A 26,020-nucleotide genomic window follows, 5' to 3' on the forward strand; every position below is an offset into this window, starting at 1 on the left:
ACAAAAGGGTAACTAGAGAGAGAATAGGGCCCCTCACAGATCAGCAAGGTGGCCTTTGTGTGGAGCCACAAAAAATGGGGGAGATACTAAATGAATATTTTGCATCAGTATTTACTGTGGAAAAGGATATGGAAGATATAGACTGTAGGGAAATAGATGGTGACATCTTGCAAAATGTCCAGATTACAGAGGAGGAAGTGCTGGATGTCTTGAAATGCTTAAAGGTGGATAAATCCCCAGGACCTGATCAGGTGTACCTGAGAACTCTGAGAAGCTAGAGAAGTGATTGCTGGGCCTCTTGCTGAGATATTTGTATCATCGATAGTCACACGTGAGGTGCCGGAAGACTGGAGGTTGGCAAACATAGTGCCACTGTTTAAGAAGGACGGTAAAGACAAGTCAGGGAACTATACACTGGTGAGCCTGACCTCGGTGGTGGGCAAGTTGTTGGAGGGAATCCTGAGGGACAGGATGTACATGTATTTGGAAAGGCAAGGACTGATTCAGGATAGTCAACATCGGAGGCTGGGGGAGTGACCTTATAGAGGTTTACAAAATTATGAGGGCCATGCATAGGATAAATAGGCAAAGTTTTTTCCCTGGGGTTGGGGAGTCCAGAACTAGAGGGCATAGGTTTAGGATGCGAGGGGAAAGATACAAAAGAGATCTAAGGGTCAACTTTTTCATGCAGAGGGTGGTACGTGTATGGAATGAGCTGCCAGAGGATGTGGTGGAGGCTGGTACAATTGCAACATTTAAGAGACATTTGAATGGGTATATGAATAGGAAGGGTTTGGAGGGATATGGGCTGGGTGCTGGCAGGTGGAACTAGATTGGGTTGGGATATCTGGTCAGCATGGATGGGTTGGACCGAAGGGTCTGTTTCCATGCTGTACACCTCTATGACTCTACAAGTTGCTTGTCTGGTGCCAGGGTCAATGAGGACTCAGAGAGGCTGCAAGGCACTCTTAAGGGGGAGGGCAAACAGTGGTCATGGTAAATATCAATACCAATATCATTGTAAAAAAAGAGATGAGATCCTATAAGCCAAATGCAGGGAGTAAGATGTAAATTACTAAATAAGACCTCAAAAGTAGTAATCTTAGGATTGCTTCCAGTGCAACATGATAGTTAGCATAGAAATATGGATATACCAAATGAATACACGGTTGAAGAAATGGTGTAGGGGACCATTCCTGGGTCATTGGGACAGGTTATTGGGAAAATGGGACCAATACAAACAGGATGGGTTGCATTTCAGCCAGCTATGTCCACTGTGTGGGGGAGGGGTGGGCAGTGCTGGCAGGGATGGTTTAAACTGAAATAGCAAAAGGCTGGGGACCAAATCAATGAGACAAAGAAGGGGGAAACAAAAATAGAAATGAAAGACAGAAAAGTAGAAGCAAAAATGGAAGGCAGAAAAGAAAATGGCAACAAACAAATGGGGCCATAGTGCAAAATCAAGCTTAGATAATTAACAAGATTATAAAGACATTGTATCTTAATGTGTGGATCATTTGCCATAAAATTGATTAATTAACAGCACAAATAGATATACATGATTATAGTATAGCTGTAATGAAGACATGGCTATAGAGTGATCAAGAGTGCAAACTGAACATCCAGGTATTCAGTATTGAGGAAGGTCAACAAATGGGCAAAAGAGGTAGCAATGTTAGTAAAGGAGGCAGTCAGTACAATCATGAAGAATGATATTAGCTTGGGATAACATATTGTGGAATTTGTATGGGTGAAGATAAGAAATACCAAGAGGCAGAAAACATTGGGTTGTCTACAGGCTCCCAATCAGTAGCAGCCTTGTAAGAGAAGGTATTAAACAGGAGGTTAGAGATACATGCAATAAGGTTACAATTGTAATCATGAGTGTCTTTAATTTACATATAAATTAATTTCCTGGAGTGGATATTGAACAATGTAAAAAGATTAATTAACAATCTATCATATGGAGTCCATTGGGGAAGATTAACCATTAAATGATAGAAATTTTCATGAAAATATAGGATGAAGAGGTTGAATCTGAAATTAATGTCCCAAATCTAAATAAAGGGAACTATGAAAATATGAGGCACGAGTTGACAATGATGGATTAGTGAACATTACTAAAAGGGTAGGCAGTGGATAAATTATGGCAAATATTTAAGGCATCTATTTACGAATAACAATAATTATCCATTCCTGTCTGGCGCAACAAGAAGGGTGGTTCAACATGGCTTATGGAAGAAATTAGAATTCTGTTTGTCTCCTCTTTGCATCTAATACTATCCCTAATTTGGATCTAATACTATCCCGAATTTTTCCCAAAATGGAAAAAGGCTCTAAGCCTGAGGATAGGGAGCAGTTTAGAATTCAGCGAAAGAGGACACTGAGAAAAAGGATGAGCTATAACCATATTGAATAGTGGAGCAGGCTCAAAAAGCCAAATGGTCTCCTCCAGCTCCAAGTTCCCATGTTCCTGTGGGAGCTCCCTTCATGATGACTGATTAGCTGGATTTTGATTCTCATTTGGCGAAAAACACAAATTTTATCCAGTTGAAAACAAGTTGTGAAATTTTAATCAGTTATAGTTAAATTTAATCAGTATGTTCACATGGGATGTCTATGGGACTGTTGATTAACATTTACTTTGTTTGTGTAATTGTTGATTTGTTTTTTCCCCTTATGAATCCACGAATAAGGTTCCCAGCTGAGTTCAGATTTCTCAGTTCATTCTCTTTGTTTGGTGTTTATTTGTTGCAGATTAAAGCTGGAATAAAGGAGTTTGGCCCATATTGTGGAGATAAAAGTCCAGGAAAGATCGATACGAACAGCAGCAGTATTCGCATTCACTTCCACAGTGATGATTCAGGGGATAACCAAGGCTGGAAGCTCACTTTCACATCAGTCGGTAAGTTGCCTGAGCTCAGACAGATGAGAGTTTCTCATTGTCACAATTATCCACTTTTCCTTTCCTAACTGCTAGTGTGGGACCAATTAATAGGAAATGCCTGTTGCCAGAGGGTCATCGAACTGAATGTCCTAGTCTGAGCCAACAGCTTGCTCTCAGTCTTTTGTAGCATCTTACTTAAGCCATCCCATTCTCAGAAAAATCATCGAGTGTAGATAATTTCCCAGGAGTCGGGGATATTTGGCAAATCACTGGGGGTTGATCTTTGCTTCCCCGAGGGTGCTCAACATTTCATCAACCATACCAGAAAATGAGCTCAAATATCCATTTGCCAGTGTGTGCACTCAGTCTCAGCACTGACCCAGCTTCACACTTTCACTATCTGCTGTGTGCTTATTTCTGCATGTGTATGAGGATGTGTGCACATAAGTGATATGCATGTGTGTATATGGATTTGTGTGCTTATACAGGTGAATTAGTGTTTATGTGTATGTGTACAAGTATATAAGTGCAAATGTATGCTTATATTAACAAATGTGTGAACCCAAGCATACAACTTTGTGTGCAGTTATATTCATAGAATCATAGATTCATAGAGATGTACAACATGGAAACAGACCCTTCGTTCCAACCCGTCCATGCCGACCAGATATCCTAACCCAATCTAGTCCCACCTGCCAGCAGCTGGCCCCTTCAAACCCTTCCTATGCATATAACCATCCAAATGCCTTTTAAATGTTACAATTGTACCAGCCTCCACCACTTCCTCTGGCAGCTCGTTCCATACATGTACCACCCTCTGCATGAATGTGTGTGATTTTTGGATGTGAAGCTAGTACTTGCAATTGCAATACTCTGTGGTTGTTTTGTGCATCTTACTGTTTCTGGGGATTGAGATGGAGTTAGTTTTGCGGAGTCAGCATTCTAAGATGGACCTGCTGATGGTTGTGTACATTTTGCTACCATGCTGTCTCATAACGGATTGGTCAGGGCAGCCACACATTCTGCCATTGTACACAAAGGTAACACAATCTCTGCCACTTCCCAGATACTGGTCACCATCAGTGATCTGTTTATCCCCAGTATTCTGGTTACCACTGATGATCAGGTTGCAATCACTGAATACTGATGAGATCAGTCAAGCTCTTGAGATGCTGCTTGAGATTCATCCAATCTCAACCACCCAAATCTCAGGAAAAGTTTTCTCCAAGTTCCACTTCTGCAGCCTGAACCTCACCAATGAGCCAGTCTCGGGTCACACCCTGCCCTCCTGCCCTCCTGGAGCTGCTATAAGTTTCAGGAAGTGGGCAATGGGTCACTTGGGGCAAGCGTGGGTCTCTCGGGGCAGATGTGGCTGACACAGGAGTAGGGGTCAGCAGGTGTTCATATTGATCTTCCATCCGACTTACATCCTCATTTATAAATCCCTCTCATTCCTTATTTCATTCTTCAGTCTCCAGATCTTTATGTTCACCATACTCTGTCATTTTGACTTGTTCACTCCTCATTCCCACTCCTTCCTACTCAGGCCACATTATGCTTTCTCATCCTGAGAAGCTGCCTCCTCTTTTCAACATCTTCCCCCTCAACCACATTTTGCATTTCACTCCGTGCTCTTAGTGACATTGTCCAATACTTTTCAAATCTTTCTATGGTTCACAATGGATATTGGGGATTATTACTATCGCTGTGTTTATATAGGTGATTATGGTCCTCAGGCCCAGTGATGAAATGGATGTGGTCAATGATAATGAATTTATATTGAAGATTTTGAATATGAGTTTGGTATGTGTGTGGTGTCGTCAGTGAGAATAATACTGGTGTCAATATTGATATTAGTGATACTAAAGTTGTTGTCAGTGATGTTGATGTTGGTGTTGGTAATTTAGGAAAACATTCTGGGAAATTCCTTCCTGATCCTGAAGGAAACCGAAGGAGCTCCGGGAGATCACAGTGACCAGGAAATACATCCTCAATTCCCAAAACAAGAACATCTCCAGCCTCCTTTTGAATGATTGCAGGAGTCTACACTAACTGCATGAGCCAATCAACAACAAACAGTGCAGTGAAATACCTTCTAACATCTAACATTCTTCTTTGCTTGTGGAATGTATTCTTGTGTTTTCTGATCCTTCTGAACTGATCTACAGAAGTCCCAGTTCTTTTAAGCCTATCTAAGGACCATTAAAACCAGTATCTAACCTTTTTCAGAATCTTCAGCAGGGATTTGAAAATATTCACCGTGAGAGGGGGAGGGGAACCAAAACTGGACACAGTATTCTGGATGAAGCCCAAAACGACTTTGTACAGAGACAGCATTGCCCTTTTGTGTTTTGTAATTGGCAGTGCATGAGGACACTGTATTTGCTTTCTCAATAACCTCACTGGTCATGGATTGTCAATGATTTAAGAATTATCATACTCATCTCATGGAGATTGATTTGCCCAGTTAGCTAGAAAGGTAGACAATGCATCAGAATAATGCTAATAGCAAGAGTTCAATTCAATCCTGGCTGAAGGAGACTTGGGCCTTCCTCATCGACTGCTCAATTCTTGATTTGAAAAGTCTGTTTTTCTCACTGAAGATTCTTGTTTGCATGAACCCCATGAACCTGCAGACATGACCCTGAAACAAAAAATTAAAAGTACAGGTCCAAACATTGATCCCTGTGGAATTCCATTTCACAGAAACAGACCAGTCAACCTAACACCCACCTACTGCTTAGTTTCCACATGAGCCTCATTTCATCTCAGCCAATGTAAATCTTTTTATTCCATTCTCTCCTCCCACAACCAAAATTCTGAACAAGCTTCACATTAACTTTCCATTTTTGAATGTTTTCCTCTTGAAATCTCTAAAAGGAGGTGGACACACACAAAACTGAAATATTTGCTTTAACTCAGGACAGCAGAAATACAAAAAGGTGAAGTAACACTGCAGCCAATACATCGAGCTCTGATCTGGCCACATCTTGAGTGATGAGATTCTGACAATGGTGTTAGGTTTTGGGGGTTCGTGATCACAGTTACCAAATAAAAGCAGTCAATCATTTTAAGCAATTTTCAGAAAGTATATTAAGTTTGTTGAGAAGCAATTATTTTGATATGATACGTTATTCGCTTCGGCAAAGAAAGGAAAATATGACCTGTAACAGGTGAAAGATCCGTACCAATCCCAAAACTATTCCGTAGATTGGAGAAGCAGAGTAGGTGGATCCTCATGGTTTTGGAGTGGTGGACTGTACATCTGTGATGTTTCACTGTCTTGGGTGGTAACGGTCTTTGCTCTTCCATGAGATGTAGGAGGAGAAGTAGGCAATTTTGATTAGCCATTTTGGCTGTTCAGTAGGTTCCTAGCTGATTTAATCATTTTCAACTATACTTTCCTCCCTTTTCCCCATAATCTTTGAATCCCATACTGATTAAAAAGCTACCTACAAACCAGCCTTGACAGCTCCCTGTCATAAAGCATTCTACAAATTCCAACTTTCCAAAAGAAGTAATTTCTCATCTCTGTCTTAAGTGTGTGACCCCTTACTCTGAGGTTATGCTTTGTGAACCTAACCTGTCCGCAAATCATCTAAGAATCTTGTATGTTTGATTAAGATTGCTTCTCATTCTTTTTTAAACCTTCCAATTCTACAGCTATTTTCAATATGCAGATTCAATCCATCTAGACCAGGGTTTCTATCCCTTATAAGTTTGATTAGTTTATCAATTGTTTCTCCCTTTTCTGTCTTAAATGACTTGATATTCTTGATTTTTTAACAGAAGGTAATTTCTCCTGAAATGACTATTAATTGAAATATTTGCCTTTGTCGCTTTATCTTTTTGTCAAGCTTGTTTTCTTGTTTACCTTCCTGACTTCCATTATCATTCCCTCATCATCAGCTTTTTAAATTATTTATTATTTTATCAGAGTTAACCTGCCTGGTTTAAAATTTAAACTTTTAAAAAAAAAGCCTGTTTGGTAATTCCCATTAATGGGTGTAATTTCCACAGAAATATCTTCATAAATCAGAGTTAATTAATCACTATTCACCACTCATAAATTTTGGTTTCCCCCTTGTGTTCTTGTAATTGTCCTGATGAATACAAAATGGAAAACTTCAACAAGGTATGTACATTTTCAGCAGAACAGAAAGTCGGTGCTAGCAATTGATTACTGTGAGCTTTATTCTTCGTTGGCTTTCTCAATCAATGGAGCAAAAATTGCTGGAATGGAGAAATGTGATTGAAGGTTAATCCCTAATCCCTGAGACTGCAGCATATTTATGGCACAGCTTCCTGTGATTGCAAGTTGAACATGGTGTGTCAACACATGGGGAGTGTTGCCAAAGAAAGAGATCTTGGGATGCAGATTCATAGTTTCTTGAAAGTGGAGTTCCAGATAGAGCAGAGTTATGAAGATGTGTTTGGTACTCTTGCCTTTAATAGTCAGCGCATTGAGTACAGAAGTTGGGATGTCATGTTGCAGCTGTACAGGACATTGGTTAGGCCACTTTTGGAACACTGCATTTAATTTCAAACATCCTGCCATAGGAAAGACGTTGTTAAACTTGAAAGGGTTCAGGAAAGATGTACAAGGATGTTGCGGGGGTTGGAGGGTTTGAACTATAGGGAGAGGCTGAATAAACCGAAACTATTTTCTCGGGAGTGTTGGAGGCTGAGGGATGATCTTGGAGAGGTTTATAAAATCATGAAGGGCATGGATAGAATGAATAGTCAAGTTTTTTTTTCCCAGGGTAGGGGAGTCCAGAACTTGAGTGCATAGGTTCAAGGTGAGAGGAGAAAGAATTAAAGGGACCTAAGGGGCAACCTTTTCATGCAGAGGGTGGGTGTGTATGGAATAGGCTGCCAGAGGAAGTGGTGGAGGCAGGTACATCTACAGCATTTAAAATACATCTGGATGCCAAAACAACTGTTGAAAGGCATCTGGTAAATGAATAGGAAGGGTTTAGAGGGACATAGGTCAAATGCTGGCAAATGGGACTAGATTAATACAGGATATCTGGTCGGCGTTGGACTGAAGGGTCTGTTTCTGTGCTATGACTCTACAGTGACATCATTCCTGTCCATCTCCTGAACCAGTGGAAGAAAAGCAACAAGAAAGATACAGAGAGAATGACAAGCAGGAAATCATCTAAAATAGGGTAAAATTACAATCAGAAAGAAAAAGACAATGAGTACATCAAGATAGAGTATAAAAGATGACAGAAAGGAAAGGAAGAAAAACATTAAGCGGACCAAGCTAAGAGAGAGCTCTTTGTATATCAGTCCAGTTTGGAAAGTGCTACATTTGCCTTGAAGAAGTTAATGGAGATTATTCAGGTGAAGTTGGAAGGCGGAACTATATGGGTTCTTTGTTAATAAAACACACCTGTTTGAAAAGCTGGAATTGGCATGCATTTTTGATTCAAATCTTAGATTATCAGAATTGACCTTTCCTTCATTGCTTGAGTCAGCCACCTGAGGGATTAACACTTGGTGCTGAATGGACACAATATTCTTACAGTTGCTTATGAGGCTGTTTACAGCCACTCCCAATGACGGCACACAATGTGCTGGTGACACACTGCAACAGGATCCAGGGTGGCTCAAATACTGAGAGAGAAGATTCACATAATGTCGGATATAGATAGGAAGCCCTGGTGAAGAAGGGATGTTCTGTACCCATAAATGGAAAGGAGCCTTCTTTAGCCTTTTGTCCTATTCACCTTCAGCAGCTGGTGCTACTCTGCTTAGCCTCATGTTGTCTTCCCATTCCACCAAGACACTGCACAACATGGTGCCCATGATCAAGGACTCCTTTCTTCTGGAAAATCCAATATGCTGGTGTAATACTTCATTTGCTGTGTATAGGGGAAAATTGCAGAGACTTTACAGAATAAAAATTGATAGAGTGCTTCTGAAGTTTCCCAGAAAGTCTTCTGATATATTTCAAAGTTTTTTCTACACAGCTGTTGTTGCAGTGATGATGAAATGTTTAGTAACTCATTATATAATACTAGGATGACTAGTTGATACCTAACTAATCACTGTTAAGATATGGCATTAGGTCCCAAAATGCCTTGCACCCTTTTTAATGAGTATTGAGCTTAAATTGAACATGGGGGCAGGAGTAAGCCATTCATCTTGATAATGCTGCTGCATCATTTAACGTGAACATGGCCTTTAGCGATACTATCACCATACTCTTCATCATTGATAATCAAACATTTATCAACATTTGTTTTAAATATACTTGACTAAGCTTCAACAGCTCTCTAGCTGAGAAAATTCCAAAAAATCACCACCCTCTGAATAAAAATAATTCTCCCAATCTCAATCACAAAAGGCATTGGAAACATTTGATCTGCAATGACCCTTTAAGTATTTTGTAGATCACAATCATGTCACATCTCATTCTATGAAACTATAGAAACTACAGGCTCAGTTTGCCTAATCTTTCTTCAGAGATTAGTTTTGCCATCCCAGGTATAAGTTTGGAGAACCTCTATGGCAAGAATACCTTGCCTGAGATCAGGAGAGAAAACTCCGTACAGTACTTAGGTGTCATCTAAACAAGTTCCTATACAATTGAAGCAAAACTTCATTATGGCTGTACTCAAGTCCTCCTGGGATAAAGACTACCATTCTATTAGACTTCCTAATAATTTGCTGCACCTGCATTTTAGCCTTCAGTGACATCTTGTCATATATGTCTAGGTCCTTCTGAAATCTATACTTTCTAGCCTCTTACCATTTGAGAAATACTCTGCACATCTGTTTCTCTTACCAAAGTGACTAACCTCATATTTAGACATATTATCTGCCATGTACTTGCCCAATCAAATTCTCCTGAAAACATTTTACATCTTCCTCACAAAACTGAGATAATTGGGAATTATGAGGTAAACTCTCTACTGTTGGAGTCATACCTGGCACAAAGGATGATGGTTGTGGTTATTGGAGGTTAAACATTTTAGTTCCAGGAATCCCAGTAGGAAATCCTCAGGGTAGGATGCTAGGCCCAACCGTATTTAGCTGCTTCATCAATTATCTTCCCTCCATTGTTTCGATAGAAGTGGGGATGTTTATCCATCATTGCATAAGGTTCAGCACCATCCATGACTCCTCAAATACTAAGGAAATTCTTGTCCATATACAGTAACTGTAGACAATATCCAGGCTTGTGTTCATAAGTAGCAAGTAACATTCACATTCACAAGTGCCAACTAATGTCTGTCTTCAACCAGAGATAATCTAAACATCACCTCTTTACATTCAATGGCAAATACCATTGCTGAATCGCCCACTATCAACATCTGGGAGGTTACCTTTGATGAGAAACTGAACTGGACTGGTCATATAAATATTGTGGTAACAAGAGCAGGTCAGAGGCTTACAATTAATTTACCTTCTGTCTCCCCAATGCCTGTCCACACTGTCCAAGTCAGGAGTGTGATGGAACTGCCTGCATGAGTGCAGCTTCAACAACTACAGCAGAAACTTAACATTATTCAAGACAAAGCAGCTCTCTTGATTGGCATCACATCTACTCATTCCACTACTGACAGTAAGGAGCAGCACTGTGTGCCATCTACTAACCTTCTTGTACCATCTACTAGGAGGAGGTAATGGTCTAGTGGTATTGTCATTCGAGTACTAATACAGAGACCCAAATAATATTTTGTGGATCTGAGTTTGAATCCTGCCATGGCATGTGGTGGAATTTGATTTCAATTGTTTTTTAAAAATCTGGAATTAAGAGTCCAACAGTGACCATGGGCAACACAGTGGCTCAGTGGTTAGCACTGCTGCCATTAGCACCAGGGACCCAGGTTCAATTCCAGCCTCAGGCAACTGTCTTTGTGAAGTTTGCTCATTCTCTCAGTATCTGCAACAATTTCCTCCCACAGTCCAAAGACATGCAAGTTAGGTAGTTTAGCCAGGGGAAATGCATGGTTACAAGGATAAATTTGGGGTTGGGATGCACTTCAGAGAATCGGGGTGGACTCAGTGAGCCTAATGGCCTGCTTCCACATTGTAGGGATTCTATGAAACTATTGTCAATTATTGGGAACAATCCATCTGGTTAACTGTTGCCCTTTAGGGAAGGAAACTGCTGTCCTTACTTGGTCTGGTCTACATGTGACTTTAGACCCACAGCAATTAATAATTGTGGATGGCCATTAAATAATGGCCTAGCCAGTGATGCCCACATCTCGTGAATTAATAAAAGAAGATGCACTGCAGAAATTCACCAAGGTTCCTTCGACAGCAACCCTCAGCTCATGACCACTAAGATCTAGAAAGACAAGGGCAGCAGATACATGGGAACAGCACCATCTGCAAGTTCCCCTCCAAGCCACCCCTATACTGACTTTGAAATATGTCCATCACTGGTGCTGGGTCAAAAGTCCAGAACTCCCTTCTTAAAAGCATTGTAGATATACCTGCAAAAAAATGGATTGCAGTGATTCAAGTAAGCAGCTCACCATCATTTTCTGCAGGACAGTTAAAGAACAATAAATGCCTGTCATGGCTACATTAATAAACAAAATGACTTTTGTGTCACAATTGACCTCTGAATGAAATATATTCTAAGTTTGGAATGTCAAAACAGTTTGTATCCTGAAACCTGTTTCCCTTCAACACCACAAGAATCTAAAAGCAAAATAATTAATGTAAATATACTGCCATGACATAAAAAATTTAAAACTTATCAGAACAATTCACAGCCTGCTTCATTAGAACTTCACAGCTTCTTTGTTCATTTTCAGGGCCCTCAGGTTTGTGACATGTCATGATTACACATCACATCTTTAATAAGATTCTCATCACTTGAATTACTCCCGTAATGTAAAATACTTTCATGTTACTACTGTAAAACCATCAGTTTTATGACAAATATCAGGGAGGAGACTTATTGCAAGATATTAATTTATTTGGTTTTGACAAATGGACCCAGATTTGTGGTGAATCAAACTTGGGACTTATCTCCTCCTCAGTGCATTTTCCATTAACTAACAATATGAGTACCACTAATTCACTTCATATCTCCAGCAATTTTTTACATCTTATGTTGTGTTTCTAATGGCCAGATGTTTCTCTGTGCTTCCTTCTTTTATGTGCTGTGCTTTATTTTCTGGATCCAGCTGTGATTCCTTGCTTGTTGGGTTTCTCACACACTGAGTATGGAATGCGTCCTGCACACACTGTTAGCATCCTACTCAAAATCAGTCTCCATTCAGAATCATCAATACTCATAGTTGCCATTTGTTTTTGACGAATCAACCAGTTCCTATTTGAACCCAAAATCTGTTTCTCAATCCCATAAGATCTTATTTAGTGATTTTATATGTTGCTGATAATGATATTTTAAATATTAATGTTGAAAATGAAGTCTGCAATGTTAATGGTGTTGCTATTAAAATTGATTATGTCAATAGTGATGTTGTTAACATTATGACTTTGATATTGCTTGTATTGATAGTTTAATGAGATGATTTGTGATGATAATAATTTCTCTGGTGAGTTCAATTAAATTGCCTTTTTGATGTGATGATTTGCTCATAGATGTTTTCTATTTTTTTCCTTTTACAAATACAGAAAGTAAAATTTAGGAACAAGCAGTTAAAGCCTCAATCTTGCTATGTCAAAAAATTGCATCTACTGGTGTTTTGAGGCTAGCAGTGCCTCTGCACTGCAGGCAGGGTTGGATTATTGTACATTTTTCACATTCCTCACTGACATTAGGAAACAGTAATGACCTTATGAAATATAACCACAGCAGCATTCTTTTTAAAATCTCTGCCTCTTGGCAACTACACTAAGGGATAGGGGGTAATTCTGACAGCTCTGATCTAAATGTATGGTGGGCAGGAGCCAAATGCCTTACTCTTGTTTCTATATCAAAGTAAGATGGTAATTTGCTGTTTTGAAAATCTGTGCAGAAAGCAGCTGAATCTTTTAAAAAGGTTTAATACTTCAGTTTAAGATGGAAAGGATAATAAATTATAGCAGACAATGAGGTAAATAGGAGAGTCAGATTGAATCAACTTGTATTTTAAACTCTGCAATCTAGTGACCTCTTGCTTTGCTATAAATTACATGATGGTGTCATAGAAAGGGTCAAAGACTGACAACGAATGGTGAGACATGAATGTCAATGTCGCTGCTGTGATTCTAGCACCAAATTTTCTGTCGGCAGGCTGATTCCAGCATTATGATTCCTATCTTTTTTGTTGTCAGTTCAAGCACTGACCTGATAAGTATAACAGATTTGAATAATATCAGTTGCAAATCAACTAGACATTAACATTACATTGACATTGTGATTGTGACCTAAATGTAGATTCACAGCTGAACCAGACATTGCAGTAAGGAGAGGGATTTTGAGGAGGGCAGATTCTCACTGCTCCAATTCATTGTGGGCTCAATTCTTGACAGTTGCAGTCCAGTCCAAGTCACATTGAAGCAAAAGTAATAATAATAGAATTTCGGTGAACACTCTACACTGGAAGAGTGTTAGGATTGTCAGACAGCAATACCAGATGGAAAAGATCTCACCTAGGGGAAAGGATCACAGAAATGTTGTAATTCAGATCTGAGTAAAGTTTTTACACGTTAAGGATGGTGGAAATATGGAAGGTGTTGCCTGAGAGGGTGGTGAAGGCAGGTTCTCCCACAACATTTAAGAAATATCTGGTTGAGCGCATAAGATACCAAGTCATCGTAGGCTATGGATCAAGTGCAGATAAGTGGGATTAGTATAGTTTGGTGGTTAGCATAGACATGGGCTGAAGAACCTTTTTCTATGGTGTATGACTCTATGACACAAGATCCCCATTTCGATCATCATGGCTATCATCACTCCAGGATTGCTGAGGGAGATTCTCAGTCTGGAATAAGAATAGAAAAAGGTTGCCTCAGTTTAGTGCAGATGGGTCTCATTATGAGATAACAGAAAATGAAAAACTTCCACTCAGATCAGTGAGAAAAATTCACTCTCTGGGATAAGTGAGATTCCTACATTGGGATCAGTGAGAAACGTTCCCACACTGGGAAAAATAGGAAAGATTCTTGCCGTGGGATAATTGAGAAAGAAGCCCACACTGGGATAAGTGAGATTCCTACACTGGGATGAGTGAGAATGATTCTCGTACTGGGATCGTTAAGATTAGTGCATTGGAATCAATGAGATTCTCCGATTGGGATGAATATGAAGAGTGCCTTGGATCAATGTCACTTTTATTTTAACAGTTGAGTAATTTTGTCACTTTGGAGGAAAAGATAGAACATTCTCAGCCTTGGAGAGGTGTAGAAAATTCTTACTGTGGAATTGATAGAGAATATTCTCACTTTGCAGATGACTACAAACAGTATACAACACAGAAAAAGACCATCACACAATCCATCTATGACCTCATGTATCTCCTCCCATTCCCCCTCAGCTGAACATGCTATTGTAACCATCTTTTCCCTTTTCCCTCATACGCTTGTCTAGCTTTCCCTTAATTACATCAATACTATGCACTTTAATATAAAGCCATGGGACGGAATCCATATTCTCACTACTCTTAGCCTAAGTTGCTCTGAATACTGAGTTGCATTTTAAATGTGCCACTCAACAGATTTGTGAAAAAAAGTTATATCTTATGGAATAACGGAACTAGACCAACATGGACATGAAATTGGCCAGATAATAGGAAATAGAGAGGTTAATTTTTTTTAGGCTGGTGGAAGGTTTGTAAAGGAGTTTCTCAAGGGCTCCCTTGCTTTTATTCATATTTATTAATGTTCTAGATTTCGGTAAGAAAGGGACAATTTCAAATTTTGAGGTTGTGATGTACTTTAGGTGCATAGTGAATTTTAAGGATGACAGTGTGGTACTCCAAAAGGCCAGAGACAGTATGTTCCTGTTAGGGTGAAGGGCAAGGCTGGTAGGTATAGAAATGCTGGATGACTAGAGAAATTGAGGTTTTAGTCAAGAATAAGAAGGAAGCATATGTCAGGTATGGACAGCAGGGATTGAGTGAATCACTAGAAGAGTATAAAGGCAGTAGAAGTACACTCAAGACAGAAATCAGGAGAGTGAAAGGGAACATGAGTTAGCTTTGGCAAATAGGGTTAAGGAGGATCAAAGGGATTCTATAAATACATTAAGGACAAAAGGGTAACAACAGAGAGAATATGGCACTTTAAAGGTTAGCAAGGCTGCCTATGTGTGGAACTGCAGGAGATGGGGAAGATACTAAAAGAGTATTTTGCATCTGTGTTTACTGTCGAGAAGGACATGGGGAAATAAATAGCAAGATCTTTAAAAACGGCCATATTACAGAGGAGGAAGTGCTGAATGGCTTAAATTGCATAAAAATTAATAAATCCCCAGGACCTGATCAGGTGGTAGCCCAGAACTCTATGGGCAGCTAATGAAGTGATTACTGGGTCCCTTGCTGAGCTATCTGTATCATTGATAGCCACAGGTGAGGTGCTAGAAGATTGGAGGTTGGCTAATGTGGTGCCGCTATTTAGGAAAGGTGGTAAAGGAAAGCCAGGGAACTACAGACCGGTGAGCCTGAGGGACAGGATTTATATGTATTTGGAAAGGCAACAACTGATTAGAGATAGCCAACATGGCTTTGTGTGTGAGAAAATCATATCCAACTAACTTGATTGAGTTTTTTGAAGAAGGAATGAAGGGGATTGATGAAGGCAGAGCAGTGGACTTGATTAATATGGTCTTCAGTAAGGCGTTCGACAAGGTTCCACCTGGTAGACTGGTTAGCAAGGTTAGATCAAGTGGAATACAGTGAAAACTAACCATTTGGCTTAAAAGTAAGAGACAGAGGATGGGAGTGGAGGATTGCTTTTCAAACTGGAGGCCTGTGACCAGTGGTATGCTGGATCCATTGCTTTTTGTCATTTATATAAATGATTTGGATGTGAACATGGGAGATATGGTTAGTAAGTTTGCAGATGACATCAAATTTGGAGGTGTAGTTGACAGCAAAAAAGGTTACTTTAGAATACAATGGGATCTTGATTAGATGGGCCAATGGGCTAATGAGTGACAGGTGGAGTTTAATTTAGATAAATGTGAGGTGCTGCATTTTGGAAAGGCAAATCAGGGCAGGATTTAAGAAAAAAGAGATTATGCTGAATTCACATAAATTACTAGTTTAACCTCAACGGCATATTGCGTACAGCCACACTTTAGGAGAGAGATGAAGGCATTTCAGAGAGTACAGACAGTTTTATGAGAATGGTTCCGGGGATGAAGAACTTCACTGATGAATCTGGATTTGAGAAGATGATAATGTTCTCCTTGGTGAAGAGAAGGCTGAGAGGATACCTGGTCGAACTATTCAAAATCATGAAGGATCTGTGCAGAGTCGATCAAGAGACACTGTCTTCACTTGTGAAAAGATTGAGAATGAGATGGTACAGATTTAATGTAATTATTAAAAGAAGCAAAAGTGAAATGCATAAAATCTTTTTCATGTAGTGAGGCAGATTCAACAGAAACATTGAATAGGAAATAAGCTTGAGCTTGTTATCTGGAAAGGATCAATTCACAGGATTATGGGAAAAGACTAAAAGAAGGGCACTAAGTGAGGATAGCTGAACACAGATACGATGGGCCAAGTGGCCTCTTTATGAATTGTAATAATTCTGTGATTTTGAGAATTTCCCACTGGATTTCTCTGTGACTGTAATGTAATGACGTCCTCCAGATATGCTCTTTTCCACAAGCGGAAACATTCTTTCTGAATACACTATCAGAAGCTTTTAATTTTCAAGATCTCCCAATAGGTTATACTTCAGTCTTCTTCTCCAAAGAAAAAGTGAAGGTAAAGTTGCTGTTGTCCTGGAGAGATGTAACTAGTGTTGGTTTAACCCGAGGGGTACCACACTTCAGGCGAGGGGAGAGGTTGAGTAGAAGAGTCCCTCATGGTAAGTCATGCTGTTGGCATCACTCTGCATCACAAACCAACCATCCAGTCAAGAGAAAATCGACCCAGCCTTTCAATATTTTCCTGATGAAAATCCCATACATTTCTGATAGCATCCTTGTGTGTCTTTTCCGAACCTTCTCGATTGTTACATCCTTTTAATAGTAAGTTGACTAGCACTGCAGTCAGTACTGTAAGTGTGGTCAAACTGAAGTTCAATATAGGTTTAGCATAAATTCCTGATTGTTCTACTCTATTGCTCTAGAAATAAAGCATCATGCTGTGTTTACTGTCTATGTCGCCTTGCTCATCTGACTGGTATATTTGTGTTCTGAGATTCCCTTGTTCTTCTATCCCACAGATACCTGCATTTTCAAAGTGATTATTAACCTCCATGTACAACTTCACCTTTGTATATATTGAACTTCATTTGACAACTATTAGTCCTTTCTGCAAATTTAACCATTTGTTGTCCAATTCATTGCATGACCACCTCAATATCACCAACACCAACTGTGCCCCTACCATGGTAATTTGCTGTCATCTGCAAATTTAGAAATTGTTTTTGAATCCAAAGGCCAAATGTTTATTGTAAACTATGAACAGCAGTGTCCAGTCTGAGAAACTCTCCTTGGTACACCCATTCAGATGCCTTTTAAATTTTGCAATTGTACAAGCCTCCACCTCTTGCTCTGCAGCTCATTCCATACACAGACCACCCTCTGCATGAAAAAGTTGCCCCTTAGGTCTCTTTTATATCTTTCCCCTCTCACCCTCTAGTTCTGGACTCCCCCACCCCAGGGAAAATACTTTGTCTATTTACCCGATCCATGCCCCTCATGATTTTATAAACCTCTATAAGGTCACCCCTCAGCCTCCGATGCTCCAGGGAAAGCAGCCCTAGCCTATACAACCTCTCCCTATAACTCAAATCTTCCAACCCTGGCAATATCCTTGTAAATCTTTTCTGAACCCTTTCAAGTTTCACAACATCCTTCCGATAGGAAGGAGACCAGAATTGCATGCAATATTCCAACAGTGGCCTAACCAACGTCCTGTTCAGCTGCAACATGACATCCCAAATTCTGTACTCAATACTCTGACCAATAAAGGAAAGCATACAGAACACCTTCTTCACTATCTTATCTACCTGTGTCTTCACTTTCAAAGAGCTATGAACCTGCACTCCAAGGTCTGTTTGTTCAGCAACACTCTTGAGGACCTTACCATTAAGTGTATAAGTCCCGCTAAGGTTTGCTTTCCCAAAATGCAGCACCTTGCATTTATCTAAATTAAACTCCATTTGCCACTCCTCAGCTCATTGGCTCATCTGATCAAGAACCCGTTGTAATCTGTGGTAACCTTCTTCGCTGTCCACTGCACCTCCAATTTTGGTGTCATATGCAAACTTACTAACTATACCTCTTAAGCTCACATCCAAATCATTTATATAAATGATGAAAAGTAGTGGACCCAGCATCGATCCTTGTGGCGCTCCACTGGTCACAGACCTCCAACCTGAAAAACAACCCTCCACCACCATCCTCTGTCTTGTACCTTTGAGCCAGCTCTGCGTCCAAATGGCTAGTTCTCCCTGTATTCCATGAGATCCAACCTCGCTCACCATTCTCCCATGGGGAACCTTGTCGAACACCTTACTGAAGTCCATATAGATCACATCTACTGCTCTGCCCTCATCGATCCTCTTTGTTACTTCTTCAAAAAACTCAATCAAGTTTGTGAGACATGATTTCCCAGAGTATATGATTAGGAAGGGTTTGGAGGGATATGGGCCGGGTGCTGGCAGGTGGGACTAGATTGAGTTGGTTGCTGATTGCCACATACCAAACCCCCTCGCCTGGTTGATGATTCAGTGCTTTTCCATGTTAAACACCATTTGAAGGAAGCATTGAGGAGTGATAGGAGCAGAGGATGCACTCTGGATCGGAACTTAAATGTCTGCCATCAGAAGTAACTCGGCAGCACCGCCACTGACCCGTACCACTACTGACCTGGTTGAGTCCTAAAGGAAATAGCTACTATCCTAGGCCTGTAGGGGGTGATGAAGGAAACACTAAGAGGAAAATACATATTTTTGACATCGTCCATAACAATTTGTCTGCCTCAGATGCATCTGATCATGACATTATCAGTAAGATAGACAGTCGTTGTGGAGATGAAGGTGTCAGTGGGGGAGCACTTTGGGGCCAGTGACCACAATTCTATTGGATTTAAAATGGTGATGGAAAAGGATAGACCAGATCTAAAAGTTGAAGTTCTTAATTGGAGAAAGGCCAATTTTGACGGTATTAGGCAAGAACTTTCAAAAGCTAATTGAGGGCAGATGTTCGCAGGTAAAGGGACGGTTGGAAAATGGGAAGCCTTCAGAAATGAGAATCCAGAGAAAGTATATTCCTGTTAGGGTGAAAGGAAAGGTTGGTAGGTATAGGGAATGCTGGATGACTAAAGAAATTGAGGGTTTGGTTAAGAAAAAGAAGGAAGCATATGTCAGATATAGTCAGGATAGATCAAGTAAATCCTTAGAATAGTGAAAAGGCATATACTTAAGAGGGAAATCAGGAGGGCAAAAAGGGGACATGAGATAGCTTTGGCAAATAGAAGTAAGGAGAATCCAAAGGGTTTTTACAAATACATTAAGGACGAAAGGGTAACTGGGGAGTGAATAGGGTCCCTCAAAGATCAGCAGGTGGCCTTTGTGTGGAGCCGCAGAAAATGGGGGAGATCCTCACCAAGTATTTTACATCAGTATTTACTGTGGAAAAGGGTATGGAAGATATAGACTGTGGGAAATAGATGGTGACACCTTGCAAAATGTCCATAATAAAGAGGAGGAAGTGCTGGATGTCTTGAAACGCATTAAGGTGGATAAATCCCCAGGCCTGATCAGGTGTACCCTAGAACTCTGTGGGAAGCTAGAGAAGTGAAATGATTGCTGGGCCTTTTGCTGAGATATTTGTATCATCGATAGTCACACGTAAGGTGCTGGAAAACTGGAGGTTGGCTAAGATGGTGCCGCTGTTTAAGAAGGGTGGTAAGGACAAGCCAGGGAACTATAGACCAGTGAGCCTGACCTCGGTGGTGGGCAAGTTGTTGGAAGGAATCCTGAGGGACAGAATGTACATGTATTGGAAAGGCAAGGACTGATTAGGGATGGTCAACATGGCTTTGTGCATGGGAAATCATGCCTCACAAACTTGATTGAGTTTTTTTGAAGAAGTAACAAAGAGGATTTATGAGGGCATCGTGGTGAACATGATCTATATGGACTTCAGTAAGGCACTCGACAAGGTTCCCCATGGGAGACTGGTTAGCAAGGTTAAATCTCATAGAATACAGGGAGAATTAGCCATTTGGATACAGAACTGGCTCAAAGGTAGAAGACAGAGGGTGGTAGTGGAGGGTTTTTTTCAGGCTGGAAGCCTATGACCAGTGGTGTGCCACAAGGACCGGTGCTGGGTCCTCTACTTTTTATCATTTATATAAATGATTTGGATGCTAGCATAAGAGGTACAGTTCGTAAGTTTGCAGATGACACCAAAATTGGAGGTGTAGTGGACAGTGAAGAAGGTTACCACAGATTACAACAGGATCTTGACCAGATGAGCCAATGGGCTGAGAAGTGGCAGATAGAATTTAATTCAGACAAATGTGAGGTGCTGCATTTTGGGAAAGCAAATTTTAGCAAGACTTATACACTTAATGGTAAGATCCTAGAGAGTGTTGCTGAACAAAGAGATCTTGGAGTGCAGGTTCATAGCTCATTGAAAGTGGAGTCGCAAGTAAATAGGATAGTGAAGAAGGCGTTTGGTATGCTTTCCTTTATTGGTCAGAGTATTGAGTACAGGAGTTGGGAGGTAATGTTGCGTCTATACAGGACATTGGTTACTGGATTAGAGTGGTGCTGGAAAAGCACAGCAGTTCAGGCAGCATCCGAGGAGCAGGGAAATCGATGTTTCGGGCAAAAGACCTTCATCAGGAATGTTTTTACCAGGACATTGGTTAGGGCACTGTTGAAATATTGCGTGTAATTCTGGTTTCCATCCTATCGGAAAGATATTGTGAAGCTTGGAAGGGTGCAGAAAAGATTAACAAGGATGTTGCCAGGGTCGGAGGATTTGAGCTACAGGGAGAGGCTGAATAGGCTGGGGCTGTTTTCCCTGGAGCGTCGAAGGCTGAGGCGTGACCTTATAGAGATTATGAGGGTCATGGATAGGATAAATAGACAAAGTCTTTTCCCTGGGTAGGGGAGTCCAGAACTAGAGGGCATAGGTTTAGGGTGAGAGGGAAAAAATATAAAAGAGACCTAACGGGCAACATTTTCACACAGAAGGTGGTACATGTATGGAATGAGATGCCAGAGGAAGTGGTGGAGGCTGGTACAATTGCAACATTTAAAAGGCATTTGGATGGGTGTATGAATAGGAAGGGTTTGGAGGGGTATGGTCTGGGTGCTGAGGTGGAACTAGATCGGGTTGGGATATCTGGTTGGCATGGACGGGTTGGACTGAAGGGCTTGTTTCCATGCTGTACATCTCTATGACTCTATGACTCTAAGTCCTGTCTTCACATTGAAGATTCCCTCAACCATATCACGTGGCACTATCACTGCACAATAAGACAGACCTCAAATAGATCTCAACAGGCCTGAAAAAAAAACAGATTTAATGCTTTGAGCCTGGTCACTGTTTATCAGAACAAGTCAAATCAAGGGAGAAGTTTCATAGTGAATGGTTTGGCCTTAAGGGGTGAAGTGGAACAAAGGCACCTTGGAGTTCAGGTTCACCAGCCTCTGAAAGTGGAGTTACAGGTAGACAGAGCAGTGAAGAAGGCTTTTGGCACACTAACCTTCATCAGTCAGGCATTGAGTATAAAATTTGGGCAGATATGTTGCAGTTCTACAGAACATTGGTGAGGCTGCACTTGGACTACTGTGTCCAGTTTTGTTCACCTATAAGTAGGAAGGATGTTATTAAACTAGAGAGTGCAGAAGAAATTTACAAGAATGTTAGCGAGTTTTGAGAAGATTTGTAGCTCAGGTTGAGGTTTTGGATGTAGGTTTGCTCAGGTGGGCTATAAGGTGTATTTCCAGACGTTTCTTTATTTTACTAGGTACATTTTCAGTGGACCTCATGCAAAGCAATGCTGAAAATTCCTGCTTCCTATTTATATGTTTGGGTTTCTTTGGGTTAGTTGCAAGAATGTTGCCTGGACTGAATGGTCTGAGTTATAGGCAGAGTTGGACAAGTTGGGACTCCTTACTTTAGAATGTAGGAGACTGAGGGGGGACCTTTTAGAGGTGTATAAGATCATGAGAGGCATGGATAGGGTGAATGCACTCAGTCTTTTTCGTGGAGGAAGAACTCATCTTCCGCTGCGGGATCTTCCAATCCAATGGCATCAATGTGGATTTCACCAGTTTCCTCATTTTCGCTCCTCCCACCTTATCCCAGTTTCAACCTTCCAGCTCAACACCACCCTCATGATCTGTGCTACCTGCCCATCTTCCTTCCCACCCATCCGCTCCACCCTCCCCCTGATCTCTCACCGTTAACCCCACATCAAAACAGCGATCGCACTCTCAGATACCTTCCCCCCCAGCCCCACCCCCTCCCATTTAACTCTCCACTCCTGAGGCTCCTAGACTCATTCCTGATGAAGGGCGTTTGCCCAAAATGTCGATTTTCCTACTCCTCAAATGCTGCCTGACCAGCACCACACTCTCAGCTCTCCAGCATCTGCAGTCCTCACTTTCGCCAAGAGGACTAGAGAGCATCAGCTTCAAGTTTAGAGGCGAAAGAATAAAGGGAACCTGATGGACAACATTTTTACATAGAGCTTGGTACGCATAAGGAATGAGCTACCAGTGGAAGTGATTGAGGCGGGTACATTAACAACATTTAAAAGGCATTTGGACTCCATGCGCAGGGAAATGGGGTTAGCATGGGCAGACATTTTGGTCAGCATGGATTAGTTTGGGCCAAGGGTCTGTCACCATGTTGTCGGATTCAATGACTCTATACCCACTCAAAGTTGGGTGCCCATGAGGCACTATGAGCCACCAACAGCAGCAGAATAGTGTTTAATTCCAGTCTGTAAGTTAATGCTCCAGAATTCCTCCACACAACCATTACAAGGATTAACCCTGGTTCAATGAAGGATGCATGAATGTATGCTAGGAGCAGCACCTGAAATTACTTAAAGGTGAGGGATCAACCTGGTGAAGCTACAGCACAGGACTCCTTAAGTGCCACACAGTGCCTCATGTGGAAGCATCAAGTGACAGAGTTAGGTGATTCCAAAACCAATGGATCAGATCTAAGCTCTGCGGTCCTGCCATATCCAGTTGTGAGTGATGGTGCACAATTAAACAACTCACTGGAGTTAAAGGCTGTACAAATATCGACATTCTTATTGATGGGGAACTCCAAAACATGAGTCTGAAAGATAAGCCCGAAGTAATTCTTCGGACTGGAGGTCTGTGATCATGGGTGTTCTGAAACAATCAATGTTGGTTCAATGCTTGTTGTTTGTAATTTATAATTGATTTGTGTGAGAATATAGGAAGCATGGTTAGTAAGTTTGTAGATTATACCAAAACTGGTGGTATAGTAGACAGTGAAGAAAGTCATTTCAGAGTTAAATGGGATCTGAATCAGCTGGGCCAATTGACTGAAGAGTGACAGATGGAGTTTAATTTAGATAAATGTGAGGTGTTGCATTGTGGTGGGACAAACCAGGGCAAGACTTAAGCAGTTAATGGCAGGACCTTGGGGAGTGTTGTCAAATAGAGAGACCACAGGGTTCAGGTACATTCTTTCTTGAAAGTAGCGTCACAGGTAGACAGAAAGGCATGCTTTTCTTAATTGGTCAGATCACTGAGTATTGGGTTTGGGATGTCATGTTGCAGCTGTACTGGACATTGGTGAGGCCATTTTTGGAGTTCTGGTTACTCTGCTAGAGGAAGGATGTTAATGAGTTGTCAAGGGTGCAGAAAAGATTTACCAGAATGTTACCAGGATTGGAGGGCTTGAGTTATAAGGAGAGGCTGAATAGGCTGAGACATTTTTTTCCCTGGAGCATAGGAAGTTGAGATTATAGAGGTTGAGGTTATTGAGGTTAAACTTTATAGAGGTTTATAAAATCATGAGAGGCATAGATTTGATGAATAGCCAAGGTCTCTTCACCAAGGTTTGGGAGTCCGAAATTACAGGGCATAGGATTAAGGTGAAAAGGGAAAGATTTAGATGGGTCCTAAGAGGCAACTTTTCAAGCTGAGGGTGATGCATGTATGCAATGAATTGCCAGAGGAAGTGGTAGAAGCCAGTACAGTTACAACATTTAAAAGATATTTGGGCAGGTGATTGAATAAGAAAGGTGAAAAGGATATGGCCCAAATGCAGGCAAATGGAACTAGTTTAGTTTGGCAAACCTAGTCAGCATGGACGAAGTGGACCGAAGGGTCTGTCTCTGTGCTGTATGACTCCATGACTATAGACTAAGTACTAAGTAAGTGATCCATCTCGGCATCCTCTAGTGATTCTTAGAATCACAAAAACCTGTATTCAGCCAGTTCGATTCAGTCCATGTGTTTCAAGAAACAGCTTGAGGCACTGGCTACTACAAAGGCTATAGGCCCTGACAACATTCCAGCAAGAAATCTGAAGGCTTGTGTTCCAGAACTTGTCATGTCCCTGGACAAAATTGTTCCAGTACAGCTACAATACTGACAATGCGAAAAAATGAGAGAAGGTGAGGACTGCAGATGCTGGAGATCAGAGTCGAAAGTGTAATGCTGGAAAAACACAGCAGGTCAGGCAGCATCCGAAGTGCAGGGGAATCAATGTCTTGGGCATAAGCCCTTCATCAGGAAAGGTGGAAAAATGTCCGGTATGTGCTGTACACAAAAAGCAGGACAAATCCAACGTTGCCAATTACCACCCAATCAGTCTACTCTCGATCATCAATAAAATGGTGGAAGAAGTCAACAGCAGTGCTATTAAGCAGTACTTGATAATAATAAATAACTAGCTCAGTGACACCCAGTGTGGATTCTTCCAGGGCCACTCAGCTCCTGACCTCATTACAGTGTTAGTTCAAACACAAACAAAAGAGCTGAATTCTAGAGGTCAGATAAGAGTGATAGCCTTTAACAACGAGATCATATTTGACCGAGCATAGTCTCAATTACTCCCAGCAAAACTGAGTTAATGGGAATCATTGAATTATACCTGGCACAAAGCAAAGTGATTGTGATAATTGGAGGTCTGTAATCCCAGTTCCAGGACATATCCTCAGGGCATTGTCCTAGGTCTAAACATCTTGAGTTGTTACATCACAAGTTCAAAAGTGGGAATGTTCACTTATGTTTGTACAATTTTCAGCACCATTCATGGTTCTTCAGATACTGAAGCAGTCCACATCCAAACCCAACAAGACCTGGACAATGTCCATGCTTGACCTAATAAGTCACAAATAATATTCAAACCATACAAGTATCACACAATGAGCATCCCAAACAAGAGAGAATCTATCAATCGCTCCTTGATTGTCAATGGCATTACCAATGCTGAATTCCCCACTAACAATATTGAGGAGGTTACTATTAACTAGAAACTGAACTGACCTAGTTGTATAAATGCAAAAATAATGCAAGAACAGATCAGAGGCTATGAATCCCTCAGTGAGTACCTCACCTTCTCACTCCGCACAGTCTGTCCACCATCTACAAAGTGTAAGTTAGGAATGTGATGGAATAAACCCCAATCATTTCGAAGAGTGCAGCTCCAACAATAGTCAAGTAGCTTGAAATCATTCCAGGACAAAGTGACCCACTTGACTGGTGGCACATCTATCACCTTTAACATTCATTCCTTCTGTCCCAATGTTCAATTGAAGAAATGTGTATTATCTTCAAAATGCACTGCAGAAATTCACAAGGCTTCTGAGACATTACCTTCCAAACCCAAGACTATAGAAGGACAAAGGTAGCAAATACATGGAAACACCATCACCATCACCATCCCCTCCACATCAGTCACCATCCTGACCTGGAAATATATCGCTGATCCTTTGGTGTCATTGAGTCAAATTCCTTGAACTCCCTCCCTAACAGCACTGTGGGTCTACCCGCAACAAATGGACTAGTTTAAGAAGG

At 41.0% G+C, this 26,020-nt stretch overlaps 1 protein-coding gene across 1 annotated transcript in view; it reads left to right on the plus strand.

Annotated features, from left to right (window-relative positions):
• The window catches only part of masp1 (MBL associated serine protease 1), an 81,663-nt gene that overhangs the window by 34,567 nt on the left and 21,076 nt on the right, over positions 1-26,020 (plus strand). Inside the window, exon 7 of the mRNA XM_060834667.1 lies at positions 2,758-2,905. Within this exon, the coding sequence (XP_060690650.1) occupies positions 2,758-2,905 (148 nt within the window). The remainder of the gene's footprint in view (positions 1-2,757; positions 2,906-26,020) is intronic.

This window comes from Hemiscyllium ocellatum, chromosome 13, assembly GCF_020745735.1.
Source record: "Hemiscyllium ocellatum isolate sHemOce1 chromosome 13, sHemOce1.pat.X.cur, whole genome shotgun sequence".
Lineage (NCBI taxonomy): Eukaryota > Metazoa > Chordata > Chondrichthyes > Orectolobiformes > Hemiscylliidae > Hemiscyllium > Hemiscyllium ocellatum.